This window comes from Falco rusticolus, chromosome 11, assembly GCF_015220075.1.
Source record: "Falco rusticolus isolate bFalRus1 chromosome 11, bFalRus1.pri, whole genome shotgun sequence".
Taxonomy (NCBI): domain Eukaryota; kingdom Metazoa; phylum Chordata; class Aves; order Falconiformes; family Falconidae; genus Falco; species Falco rusticolus.
Genome location: NC_051197.1, coordinates 17,102,056 through 17,116,154, shown reverse-complemented (window position 1 = coordinate 17,116,154; position 14,099 = coordinate 17,102,056). Strand labels below are relative to the sequence as shown.

General features: G+C 41.6%; 2 protein-coding genes across 3 annotated transcripts in view; one reads left to right on the top strand and one right to left on the bottom strand.

Moving 5' to 3' along the window:
• The window catches only part of HS2ST1 (heparan sulfate 2-O-sulfotransferase 1), an 81,430-nt gene extending 79,688 nt beyond the window's left edge, over nt 1-1,742 (bottom strand). For both annotated transcript variants that reach the window (XR_005106716.1, XM_037404054.1), the window contains exon 1: nt 1,326-1,742. Coding sequence is in view for 1 of the 2 variants with exons in the window: in XM_037404054.1 (XP_037259951.1) it covers nt 1,326-1,449 (124 nt within the window). In the remaining variant the exon portion in view is untranslated. The remainder of the gene's footprint in view (nt 1-1,325) is intronic.
• A 559-nt stretch (nt 1,743-2,301) lies between these two features.
• The window catches only part of SELENOF (selenoprotein F), a 28,687-nt gene continuing 16,889 nt past the window's right edge, over nt 2,302-14,099 (top strand). Inside the window, exons 1-2 of the mRNA XM_037404801.1 lie at nt 2,302-2,418; nt 5,036-5,203. Of these exons, the coding sequence (XP_037260698.1) occupies nt 2,350-2,418; nt 5,036-5,203 (237 nt within the window). The 5' untranslated portion in view covers nt 2,302-2,349. The remainder of the gene's footprint in view (nt 2,419-5,035; nt 5,204-14,099) is intronic.

The following is a 14,099-nucleotide window of genomic DNA, read 5'->3' as shown; positions in this document are numbered from 1 at the left end:
GATTACAACCGGTATGAACTTTCAGTTGAAAAATATGCAGAGTAAGAGCAGCCTGTACCTCAAGCAGTCAACCACTGCCATGTCAAGGGTCCTAATTTCTAACATCCAGTTCAGAGAGAGCAAAGTGGAAAAGAAATGCTGAGAAATGAAATCCGAACAGCATTCATACATCTCAGTGTTACGTTACGCTGACTCCAGTGCTGCTAGAAGCTCATTGTGAAACTTTCCATGTCACTCAAAGGCCACTTCGAGTTTGAAGACCGGTAGGGACATAACATGTGCACTTGTCTTCCTACAAACTCCAAGTGTTCATAGTCTAAAGTACCTTAGTACAGTCAAATAATATGAGGACTCAAACCAACAATGTTTGCAGACCAGTCCCCAGACCAGAAGTGTCATTGCTCGGGTTTTAAAACTCAGGCACCACAGACTGGGTTCAGAATGGTATTTTTTCACATCCCCGAGACCCTTAATTAAGTAACGTAAAATCTATACAAGTTCTGCAGCCTTACGTACAACAGATGAAGTAGTAATATGTTACCTACCAGGCAGATATTACTCTAACAAGGTCTTTTTGAAGCAGGAAAAGCAAAAGAAATCTTACAGAAGAGTTGTCATGTTCATCATTACTCTGTTCAACTACAGCTCAGCGACTGTCTAGGCGATCCCTAGCTCCACTCAGCAACCTGCAGAAAATACCCTGCATCCCGTGAGCGTAAAACAAACTGCCCATTTGTCCGCAAGAGCGATGTCTCTAGGTGTTTTGTTGTTTGGATTTGTTTGGGGTTGTTTTTTTTCACACTGTGCTTTCCTTTGCAATGTCAGGCGTTGGCAAACCGCCGGAGGCAGCCGCTGAAGTGGCAGCCGCCGGTGCCGCGCTGCAGCAGACCCGGGCACACGCTCGGCACCCCCGTTGCCCCCCGCCTGCCGGGCTGCCCGGCCCCGCTTCCCGCTCCCCGCGGCCCGGTTCGGACAACGCGCCCGGCCACGACGGGCAGCGCGCCGCTCCCGGCGGCGTCCCTCTAGCGCTGCCGACCCGCAGAGCCCGCACACAAACGGACTCAGGGGCCAAGGCTGCCGCCTGCGCGGCTGACAGCCCCCCCGCAGCCCCCAGCGCGTATCGATCCGGCCCTTCAACCGTGTCGGGCATGTAAACACGGGGGCCGCGTGGGAGCGGCCAGCGGAGCGTGTCCCCACGCCCCGGCCCGGGGCACACCGAGGCGGGGGGGGGGCGGGCGGCGACCCCTCCCGCGCCCGCCGCCGGGCCGCCCGCCCACGCCCCGGGCCCCGGCCCAGGCCCCCGGCCGCGCCCCGCCGCCGCTCACCCAGCTTGCCGCGGGACTCCTCCAGCTTCTGGATCTGGTTCTCCAGGAAAAGCACGGCCACCCCGAAAACCAGCACCGCCAGCAGCTGCAACTTGGGCGGCAGCATAATCCTGAGCAGCCCCATGAGCAGCAGCAGCAGCGCCGCCCGCCCGGGATCACGACATAACGCGGGGCCCGGCCGCGCAGGCCGGCGGGAGCCGCCGCCGCCGCCGCCGCAGGGACGGCGCGAGCAAGGGGAGGCGAAGGGAGCGCGGCTGGGGTTGCGCGACAGGGCCCGCCGCCGCTCTCACATCGCCGCGCTGCCCGCGCGCCCGTCACCAACCGCCGCGCGGCGGCCGCCGGCGCGCCCCTCCCCCGTCTGCGTGCGCTGCTCAGCAACGGAACGCCCGACCGCGCGCTCGCCCCCCCCCGCCGCCACCGAGTCCCGGCAGCGGGACCGCCCCCGCGCCCTCCGCCATTGGGCGGTACTGCAGACGCCCCGCCTCTCCCTGCGCGGGATTGGCCCCGCTCAGGCGACGCCCCGCCCACGAAACGTCGGCTCCTCCTTCTTCCCCCTCGTCTCCGAGCTGCCGGGCCCTCGCGATGCCCCGCCTACATGCGTCCCTTCGTGATTGGGTGCCCCTCTTGCGGTCCCACCCACCTGCCCACCCTCGTTGCGCACAGGCGCCGCGGCGCTGGAGAAAGGCACGACCGCATTGCTCAGGCCGGCTGTCAATCGCCGGGGCTTGCGGCTTACATGCCGGTTGGCAGGAACTGTCCGGAAAGGACCTCATTCAGGGTTGTTTCCGCAATGCCTGACTAAGGCTGCGGAGCGGCGCCTCCTCTAGCCTTGCTGCGGAGCGCTGCTCTGAACAGACTAAAAGGCGCTTCCCGCGGGTGCTCTGGGTTAGCAGTTTCTGCCTGTGGTGCCGGGGTCGGGAGGACGTCTGCCCTCTCTCGTATCAGGCAGCGCGTCGGGCACCCGCGCCCGGTGAGGTCCCTCAGCAGCCTTCCGGCGACGCTGGCAGGAGCGTTCGGCACCAAGATGGCGGTGGCTGTCGAGTTGTCGGCCCTGGGGCGTTGCTGGTTCTGGTTGCTAGTGGGGCTGCAGGCGGTGAGAGGCCGTTCCGGTTTTTTCGCGCTCGGGGCTGACTGCGGCTGCAATTTCGTGGGAGAAAAAGTGCAGGTGTAGGGGGAGGGAGACTGACGTGTCCCGTAGCGGGAGGCGGATGCAGCGGGCCTTGCCCTGCCCACCCCACCCCGTCCCGTACCCGGGGCGTCGTCCTGAGCCTCGGCCCTCTCCTGCCTCCGTGGCCGCCTCTTGCGCTCTTTATCGCAGCCTGTTGTCTGTTCCTGCCCTCTGCCCGCCTGCTCATGCTGCCTCTGCTCCCGGCTGCGAGAGGCGCGTTGTGGAGCCTGAACGCCTCCGCCTTGCCCTCCCCTCGGCCCTGCTTTGCCCCCTCGGCTCGGAAAACGGGGTGGGCCGCGTGGCGCTTGCGGTGTCGCCTGAAATAAATTTACAGTTTGTAACGGGATTTGCGTGCTGCTATCAACTTCGTGACCCGGGTTACGCGGTTAAGGATGGGTTTGGGAAGGGAAGCTGGGCGGGCTGTGGTTCCTAGGGGAAGGCTGTCCGGGGAGGGCTCTCCCTCGGCTTGCAGGAAGGTCAGGCTCCTCCGGTTTGGACCCACTTGAACTCCAGAGACATGAGGTTATACAAAAGACCTGTTCAAAGTTTTCACCCTTAACTCTTAAGTACACACTAAAGGAGTTTGTATTGATGCTACATTTGTTTTAACATATTAAATTATCTAATGTGAAAGCAAAGCAGTCGTGTAATGTGTATTTGTAATCAAAGTTTCAAAGGAGAGCATGCCACTGCTGAGGCGCATCACTGGCTGAGTAACTGAAATTATCTTGTACTCGTGGGAAGTTAGCTTTTGAAATGTGAGGGTTCTTTTCTAATCCTAAACAGACACTTATTACAATTCGTGTACTTACTTCAGGATAATACAGTAGTTATGGTACTAAAAATTGAGGGAAGATACTAGGGAGTGCCAGTTTCTCTTTTTTTCTTTTCCTCCTCCTCCTCCTCCTCCCTGTAGTCTTATTCTCAAGCTGTTTCGAGCTTGCTGTGAAACCAGAACTTCTTCACTAAGGAATTATCTTGTAATGGAGACTTTTATTGCTTTCATATGTTGTTTTTTGGTTGGTCATCCCTCCCCCCAAAACAGGAGAGTGTTGACCCTATATATGCAGATGCTCTAGAGCTCTGTTGGGGAAAGGTGCGAAGAGTGTTGCTGGTGGAAGCAAAATGACAATTCCAGTAAAACCATTTTTGCTCTCAGGTGCACAGATTCAAAAATGTGAGGAATAGCATAAGAGCGTCTGATTTTTGCTTGCCTGCTGTCGTACTTAGAAATTACTTTAAGTGTCCTTTAGGAAGAAGAAAAATAGCTTTCTGCCTGACAAAATAGTAATTTCAGAATAACTTCCTGTACGTTATACTTTTCTGTTCATGCTTTAACTTTTTTAGCAGATACAGAGAAACAGAATAATGAGGCACCTAATATTTTCTACCGGTTCCTAATCCATAACGCTTCCTGTCTGTCACATCAGTGACATGTCTTTCTTTTGGCCATAGGTTGGCCACTTCAGCAGAGGAAATGGGTTTTGTCTCTGCCTTACTTGGTTATGCTGTATGTGTTAAATGATAGGTGAATGTGAAGAAAGTCTGGTTTGCTGAAGGACAAACTTAGTTTTTCTTCTGTATTTTTCTGTTTGGCCCAGCATACTTCTTCTGACTCTTGATCTGTTATCATCCAGTCCAGTTTGCTGGTATCATCTCACTCTTCTCTGAACACAGAGGTGCTGGCTGATTGTTTTGTTGGGGTTCTAGATGTGGGTTTTGCCTGAGGGCTTTTACCCAGACTGAGAAGCATCTGCAAAAACTGTTTCCTCTCTTGCTTCCCCACCCTCTCACTAGCATACAGCTGGAAAAAAAGGTTTAAGCAAGGGTGTGAGAAATACAACCCCCAAATATTTTAAGTGTTGGCATAGTTGGTAAAAATGGGTTTGCTGCTCATTAAAAACAGAACCGGTGTTTTACATAGAAAACATGTAATTGAGTTGCCTACTTTAATGTATTACTAGTAAATCAGAATTGCGGGTTTCTATCTACACTTCCACTTCTAACTGCAATTTTCCTGTAACATTAATGCAAACATGAAATTAAAATTCTACTTGTATGCCTTGTTGAGCAGTCTATTCTGTCACTCCCTGTTTGTGCTTTTCCCAAGCTTAGCTGTTGCACTTATTTTCCAAGTGTGTTTTCAGTGATATGAATTTTACTGAAATTGTTTTGAAAGAGCGGGCTTTAGAGGGCTGTAGTTGTGTGTGTTTCAGCTGATTCATTATGCTTGTTTTTTTCTTAATTTAGAGCTAGCTGTGGAAAAACAGTAGTTGTCAGAAGTGTATATAAATGAATTTTGGCAGATCTGATACCTTGAAATATATGTATTATGGGTGTGTAGAATTTTTGCTATTAGTTCAAGACCATTGTTAAGACCATAAGATGGTGTTTTGCACTTAGGAGCAGACCATTAGTTATTACTGTAAAACAGTTGCAAGAGACTTAGTTGTTCTTCCTAATCGTGAAAGAATTTAGTCTTCCTTTTTTTTTTTTTTTAAACATCAAATTTAATACTAAAGTATAACATATTGATTTTCAGGTAAGTGTATATGGAACACAGTTGTCATCAGAAGCTTGCAGAGAGCTGGGCTTCTCCAGTAACTTGCTATGCAGTTCTTGCAACCTTCTTGGACAGTTCAATCTGAATCAGTTGGATCCATTCTGCAGGCAGTGCTGCCAAGAAGAAGCTCAGCTGGAAACTAGAAAGGTGGGTTTTGGAACAAGTCCTTTGTGCAATAATTTAACACGTTATGTTTATATATGTTAAAAATATATGGCCATCTGGAGTATAATCTCAAGAGGAAAATGCAACTTTTCTCAATAGTCTAGTATATGTAGGGACTAGATTTGCAACTTGCCATACTGCTCTAAAATAATGCCCCTGTACAAGCCCTTCTCTAGCATGAAGTGACTAATGGGAGCTATGTCCAATTTCTTTACATTGAAATATGTATGGGATTTGAAGAGGGCAAAAAAAAAAAAAAAGATGAGGAGACAGGTGTCCTTGATTGCAGCTGTTGCTCGGTCACTGACCATGGTGTAATGGGGTAGGCCAGGATAGTTCAGTTCAGTCCTGAGAAACAAAAGGCTGGTGTAGCTGTCAGGTCAGCTCCTGAAGTGGCACAAACCTGACAGAAGCAGGACTGCTCAATTCCATTCTGCAGTGATGGGAACAGCTAAGTTCTAACAGCTAGAAATACTGGGAATGATCTTGCTCGGAGCCCATGCTGTGCTTCAGGCAGTTAGGCTAAGGCAAAACCTTATGTATCTTAAGGTACATCAGCAAGGAAGAATTTTTACAGAGCTCTTGAAAAGAACCTATGCTTTCAAATATGTTTAATTAAAAAGCACTCTAGAATACATTGAAGACCAGTGATTTATCAGGAAAGTAGAGATTTCATGGAGAAGAGATGCTGAAATTATTTTTAGTGGCTGGGAGATAGCTATATAACTGACACTATGAAAATAATGAGGAGATCTAACATATTTCTCCTGTCAATTAAATTCACCATAATATTGAAGAAAAATTGTGCCTAAAATTTTTAATAAAATTACTGATTACGATGTTAGGTACAATATAATAAATATCAAGAAACAAGTGTTTGAGACTTGCAGAGAATTGATAATTAGTAGTTCCTTAATATTGGCAGGCTATTAAGGTAAGAGGCAAGACTATAAATTGTGCGGTTTCATATATTGACAAAAGAATGCTTGGAGCAATATTTCAGTACAATCCTTATGGGACTTGATATATAAGACTTTTTCTTTACTAGATATAGGAATCTTGTAAAGTTGTCTCTGGAAAATGCCATAGTTCTTGTGTATATGTATGTATATATCTATACATGCACAAAAGCTGAACAGTTTCAGGATAAAATCTAATGAAATGCACTAAAAGGGAATGGAAAAACAGGAAGGCATCTCCAGTTGTGCTGTGGTTGTGTACCACAACCAGTGACAGTTACGGTGGCAGCAGCAAGGCTTCCTGTTGTCATCTAAGAAGAGGTTGCTCTTATTTGTTCAGGTAGTATTCGTAAAGTTTTCCCTCAGTGTGCATAAGATACAGCACAAGCACTTGTGGAGCAGGATAATTTCTGTTGTCATTTGTTGGGAAAATAAGCTAGAGGAGTTGTTGCATTTCTGTCAGTGTGACTTCTGAGGAAAAAAATAATCTGTCTTTATCAATTTATCAGTAATTTACTCAAGGATGTAACATAGTTTGTATTGTAAACGTTACGGGAATAAAAGCCGGGTCAACCAAAAGATTTTAAATCAGTAGATATTTATGATTATCGTGAATCAGACCTAGATTTCACTGTGTGGATAATCATACTTTTTTGAGTAAGACTAATCAAATGCCATTTTGTGGTCAGGGCTTTACATTATAAATGTTTCTAGTTTCAAAACTTCTATTTTAGTCATGCAGAATGTAGTCGAACAAATAGCATAGGGCTAGATGAGGTCTCAGGGTTGTTCAACAAATCCCTTCACATAGTGAACAGTATTTGTTGTATATTCATGGGAACCAAGAAATTGTGTATTACAAGTTTTAGGGGTTTTAATCTATTTGTGTTGGTTTACCCAGCTTCATTTTCTGCTTGCACTTTGCAGTAAATATGAACAATTTCCTGATATAGCACAGAAAAATGTAAATCTTGATTAGTATTTTAGCTTTTCAAAAATGTCACGGAAGTAAGAAATTTAGAACAAGTTATACTTGAGATCTGGAGTTAGCATGTTAAGTATCAGCATGGAGTGATTACGATAATATTTTCATGCACTTTCATATCCAGTTTCGAGTGCAGGCTTTTCCATACGATGTGTGTGAATAGAAATACTGGATTGTTGTAACATTATGGCTGTGTGCTAAATTATAGCATTGTTTCTAATGTTTTGAATGCTGTTTCAGAAGGTGGAAGGTTTTTTATACTGTTACCACTACTTGGAAATATATATTTTTGTATTTTCTGATTGTGGAAGCTTTTTTCATTTTTTTTTTAAATCTATACTGAGTAATCTTCCTTGAAGACTAGCCAGTGGAAAAGTAATGTTGGGAAGAATGACCACAAATGTATTCAGAATCATCACATTTTGGATTGACTTGTATTTTATCATAGTGCTGGTTGTAATAGGTGTCTGTAATTGAGCATAGTAATTTCTTGCTAAAGTAGTATTCTCATGATATGCATGAAGAATGGAAAAACTGAATGCTGCCTTTTGCTGTAATTTTTCCCCTTTCCCTGGTTTTTTTCAGGTTATAATAGAAATCTTTCTAATGAAAATTTGATAGTCAAGAGTGAATAGATGTTGAAAGTCTTTAAAAGTTGTGGGTTTTTTTCCTACCCTCTTCCTTGAAGATTTTTTTTAAATCTTACTCTAACAACTTGCATCTAAGATGTATTGTAAGATGTCTAACTTGCTGATTAGCAGCTTTATATGTTGCAGAGTTCCAGAGCATGCTCTGGGTGTTGTTGATGCTGTGACTACATGCTTGAACATCATCAAAGTGTATGATTATGGGTTTTTTTCCGAACCATGATTCCAGTACATGACCTAGCTTGTTCATTATGTGAGCAGGTCACTGTTCAGATCATGTGACACAGCATGTTTGCAGTTTGAGCTACAAACTTGCAAACTACTAGAATTCCTGGACAGACTTCAGGATTCAAAGTTAATTCTTCTTGTAAGTATGTGTCAAGTGTTAGAAAGCAAGAGTTATTTTATTGCACAACTTGTGCCCGAGTTTTAAATGAGAATTTAAAATTAAAGGTAAGGTGATAGCATGTGTATCTGAGAATTTTTGTCTGTCATTGTTACTGTTCACAAATGATCTGTGAAATATGCCCAGTCCTAAAAATATTTTGTGCTGCACAGCATCAGTGCAACCTCAGATGAGATGTTGACAGATTTCAACTGTTTCATATCCTTGAAAAATGTTTATTAACCCTGGTCTTCTTATTGGTCCAGTATTCTGTGAACTGACATTGTGGAAAATAGCTGTGAGGTAATCTTGTTATTCAGTGTTTGTCTTGCTCTTAACTTCTGCTGACACCTGTCCAATGAGATATTTTTATTACTTTATAATTGTACTGTGGGTAAAATGAAAAAATTATTTTGGGTATTTTCTCCTCTTCTAGAGATTTTGTATTCACTTCCAGACTAATTTAGAAGGTAGCTTAAACAGTATTGCTTTAGACAGCTGCAAGTTTTAAGCCTCAGTCTGTCAGATGCAGAGTACTGCTGGTGTGTAAAATGTAGAAGGATGAAATGGAGGTGAAGCTAACTGTGCGTGAAATTGTAGTAGCAGGAGAGATTGTCCATATTTTGCAGTAGCTGAAAATAGCTGCACTCCATCTGCAGCTTCACTTATGCTGTGTGATCACTTCAGACATAGCGATAAGCATATTCCATTAATTGTTGAGATAAATCTAAGATTATAATATACAATATATGCATGTCAAAATCCAAATTGATTTTAAGAATCAACTCTGTAATGAAATTTGCAATACATTAAATTTCACAGTTGCACTGTGCAGGATTGCTACAACCCTTAAAAGTAATCAATATTGCTAAACGGAGCTTTGAAATATATTTTGCTCACTAAGATGTGTTGAATTTCAGCACTTTGATTTGTTATTGTTATGGTGTTTGATGAATTAGATAATGTAACATCAGGTGTAAGCAAAAGTTGGCCAGGAAATTTGAGACATGAGGATGGATGGTGTAGATGGCCAGTTGTCATGGGTAACATCACATGTGTCTATCATATGCTATTTCTAAATAGTTTATGATTCTGTTGTAAATCAAGGCAAACGTAACAATATAGAAGTCTATATGCATAAAGTTACATACAGATGGGTAATAATAGTGCCACTGTAAAAATTCAAGCAAAAACATAAAATCCTGACATTTTTAGCAACTATCTTGTGCACATATTCAGGGTTGTCAAAATACAAGCTGTCAAAGTATGGTTTAACAATTTATTGAAATGTCTGGCCTCTGCATTGCTAAGACAGTGAGAAATCTAGGGTTATTTTTCACCAAACTCATACTAGATGTAACAAGACAAACTAAAATATTTCAGAAACTTGAAAAGGATTATTGTGCTGTAAGAGGGGAGGTTTCCAACTTGATATTCTTTCTGCACCAGTAAATACAGAAGGTTCCTTTCATTTTGACATGGAAGTATTGTGAAATATTAACCTGAAATAAAGATGGGCAACTTAAACTTTGCTATTTTTCCAAAAAATCTTAAAGCCTATATCTTAAGGTTGCTTTACATGCAGCTCCTCATTCTACATCCTACCTGAACCTAAAATGATTTTCAGTATTTATGACTGCTGTTTGAAAGTTAATGCAAGTCTAGGGACATAACCCCATTAGCTGTAGACAAACAGAATGGATGAGATTTAGAAAAGAGTGGAATTTAGTGACCTTTAAGTATTATGCTTTCTCAACATTTTGAAAAATGCTGAAAACCAACTGGAGATAAAATCCTAAGAATGCATAGTAAAACACTCTGGAAAATGGGGAGAAAACCCAAAGTACAGCAGAGGAATCTTTTCCTAGAGTTTTATGTATTTCCCCTGACCAGTTGGGTAAGCAGTTTTGCAGCTGGATTGATCTAAACGTGGCAATGAGGCATGTTGCAGACCTGTTTGCTAGCTATTACATTGTAACTGGTGCTGTACTTAACCAGGTTCTTTTGTGGTTTCTGCAGGAAGGTTATACCTGTTTTCACCACATCAAGATGAGATTATTTTTGTTGCAAGTCCTTGGTACTTGAAATTGTGGGAAATCATTTTAAGATATTAATGATTCAGCCTGTTTCAACCCTGCAAAACCACAGAACTTAGTCTGTCAAAAGTGAAGCCTGGGCTCTGACCCCTTCTTCCATGTCAGCCACCTGTTTCTGCATAGTATCACACAATTTGAGGGGCTTGTTTCTGAGTGAAGAATACAGAGGTGAGGGACAATATGCAACAGAAGAGTGAATTATACGTGTTTAGTCCACGTATGAAGTAGCTGCTAACATTCAGCTTGCTCTGTTCTGAGGAAAAGATGACTCTTAATTTCACTGAAAGGTAAAAAATATGCCTATACAAATTAGTTTGCTGTAGTCTACTTTGTCACTCACAACAAAATTGTTACATAGGCCTTTAAACATTGTAGAGTAGGAGATGAGCATGTATGCAGAAAACTGTTCCTCAGAACAGTTTATTTTAATCCTAATGGATAATGCTTATATGCTCCTTATGATGTAGTTTGACCATAACTTAAAACCACTTCTTTGGGTGGAATTAGTGTTGGACCCCTCCTGGAAACAAAACAAATATTTTAGTGTAATATTAGTAATAAACATGCCCACTGTAATTGACTGTGTGCTACTTTTAATAAAAAATCAAGTTGAAAGTTCTTTTAAAACTCTCATCTTTTTATATGTACAGATGTTTTAAATGTGCTGTTATGAATTACAAGGAGGAGCAAGTTGACATTCTTGTTCAGACTTGCTTTTTAAAACTCAAAATAGTATATAAAACTCACAATAATTACCAACTGTAGAAAAGTTTGAAATGCTTTTAATGCTTTAGGCTACTCTTGCATGACCCAATTTAGTTTCATTTTTTAGGGTTTTTTCTTTTCATTTCACTATTTAAAGTGCTAAACTCAAAAATTACTGTTGGCAGCCTCCTCTTTCTGCCAGAGACTTTTAATATGAATAGTTCCAATGAAGCAGTCTCATCTCTTGGTTTTTAACTTGATGGGTAAAAATAGAGAACTACTTAGAATTCGTTGACACCTCAGTAGTGTAACATAAGTGTAAGTGATACCAATTCATTAGAATTTTAGTTTACATGTAGCTGTTTCTCAAAAACTACAAGACAGAAAAAGCTGGATTGTATAAAATTCTTTGTCTGCTTTGTAAAAATCAAGTTGTGCTTTTACGTGGATGTACTCCTTATTTTTAACATGCTACCTAAAAATGGTTCATGTTCATTGTTTTTACTAAGTGTGAATTTTCAAAATAACATAATTCAGTGACAGCTTATTTTAACATTCAAATCAATCAGATACGTCAAATGACCTCCCTTCGAAGTTTGCTTTTAACTAAAAACGTGTCCCATACAGTTCAGAGGAATAACTTTGAGGAATATTGATGGAGAAGTTGGGTAATTGAGATGATTGTTCTCTCTAGTTGAGAAAGAATACTGTCACTTCCAAATATTATGCACAACCATACCTCGTACTAAAAATGTGAAGTGGATGTCCTTCTCAAGAACTTTACCATGTACACTCTTTCCCTTCATTCTGTACATGTTGTTATCAGCAATGAAAACTATGTTGACAAACAGTAGTCCTAGATAAGGAAGGTCCAGCTAGCTAGTCAATGTTTAAGATTCACTGAAGGTTCATCTCTGTCAGATAAACTAAGGTAAAATAGATTATCTGTCTGTAGCAGGGCAAGCCTTACATATGGAAGAGCACTTTCTAGTCTTATCAGTGAAAAAGAAGTTAAGGAAATGATAAATGTGTATTTGCTAAGTCTGAGTTACAGTTGTTGATGCGCATCTGTGATGGTGAATGGAATAGGTTTAGCTAATGAAGTCTGACCTCCTCCATCTGGATAAAATACTGGTATTTGACTCTGTTGAAAACAACTTCAAAAAGTACAGTCTCAAAATTACTTGAATGCACAAAGTCAGATTAAACAGTTGATGAGTTCTGTTCTGAATGTTTTCTTTGCAACTTTAAAAAAGCAGATTCTGGAGAATACGAGATGTTCGGTGATTCTGCTTCTAGAGACAAGTAGATGGTTAGATAGCTAAGTTAATTGGACAGTGTGTTCCAAAATTAGAATTTTAACTGTTAACATTCTCTACGTTTTAGTTTATATAATTCTGTTAACCAGATCCAAGTGAGTCTGTACACAGGAGCCCTTTTTCTGCCACCCTTCTCTATTCCACTCTGCACTGCCTCCACTGCCACTCAGGTAAATTGGGCATTCACACCATCTAATCCATGCTGCAGCTCTGGAGGTCTAGAATTGATGGCTGCTCAGCTTCTGCATTTTCATCTTTTGCTCACATGACCTTATACCAAACCATTCTGAGAGCAAAGTTAACAAAAAATAGTCTGCCAGGAAGGGAAGTTGGTTTTGAGCTTTTTGGTGGTGGCTGGATTCAAAGAGCAAAACTGTTTACTTAATACTGCGTGGAGGAGTTTTTTTAACACCAAAAAATAAGACACTTAATGGATGACACACTTTCTGTATGCTGAAGATTTGAATAGTAATGTACAACTGTGTTGTGTACATTCAGAATGAAAAAGTTGAGTTCAAAGCAGAACTCAAAAGTTCTGAAGATCTCCAAAGATATAGATTCTACAAGCTTTCCTATAAATTATTTCGGTGCTTAAACATGCTCATTGTAACTTGTCACCCTTGTATTCTGTTGGGAGTTTCCTTCCCTGCAAATAAATGCAAGCTTAGATTCTGCTTGAGCTTTCTTCAGAGGAATTTGCCTGTAATACATAGTGCTAATTCAGATAACTTTTTTTGACTGACTCTTTGTTTCCAAACTCTTATTTAAGAGTTAGGCATCTGCCTTCACTGGATCATGAGTTGTGAATAGGAGCAGTTTCTTTGTTGCTAAATTTACTGATTACATCAGATCTGAGTGATGTGTGTGTAGCAATGACTTTATTGGCTTTTTGCATTACAGAACAGCAATTCATAACTGTTCCTGGCAGTGAGGCTTTCTGACTGCTCTCTGCTGACCCACAGATTCTTGCTCACTTTCTGTCTCCAGGAAAGGGGAAGACTAGAGTGATTTATTTTTTTTAAAAACTTCTAGCTGTTCATACAAATACCCCACATTCTGTCCCCATGGAAAACAAAATATTTTATATCACAATGTATATTCCTTTCTTTTAACTAACGTAGTTTTCTAGTAAAAGTAACTAATTAATTGGTACTTATAATAGTTTAGGAAAGAGCAGAAGAAACTTGCATCAAAATCTCTTTTCTTTGTTGACTATTTCTCAGAACAACTCAGTTCTTAATTTGCTTTGCTTTGTGGGTGGGACACTAAAACTTAATTTGCATGCCTTTGAAAAAAGAGATCATGCACCTTATTTTAAAACAATACAGGTTTGCACATGCCAAGTAACTTTGGCCAATAAGAATAATAATATCCTTATCTTTCCTGACTTACTTGAAGTAAAACTCTAGTATCCGTTGATAGGGGATGAGGAGGTTTCTTTGGCAGATCTGCTTATATAGTAACATAAAATCAAAATTACAGCGAATTTCATAAAAACAAAAATTCTTTGCATTGAAAAGAGATTAGTTTTGGTAAATATTTAGTAAAAGATTGTCTTGTACCTGAGGCAACTGAAAATTCCAGAGTTTTAGCAGTAGTCATAAGTGGTGCTTTACCATTTGTTTTCAGAGCTTAACTATTTTTTTTTTAAACTGTTTGATGTTAAGACAGGAAAATACGCAGGTATCTGAGAAAATCCAGATACCGTAAGATAGCTGTTTACCATTGTGTGGCTTTATCTTAACAGCCTGTTTCATTGCATGTCTTAAGACATGATGGTAC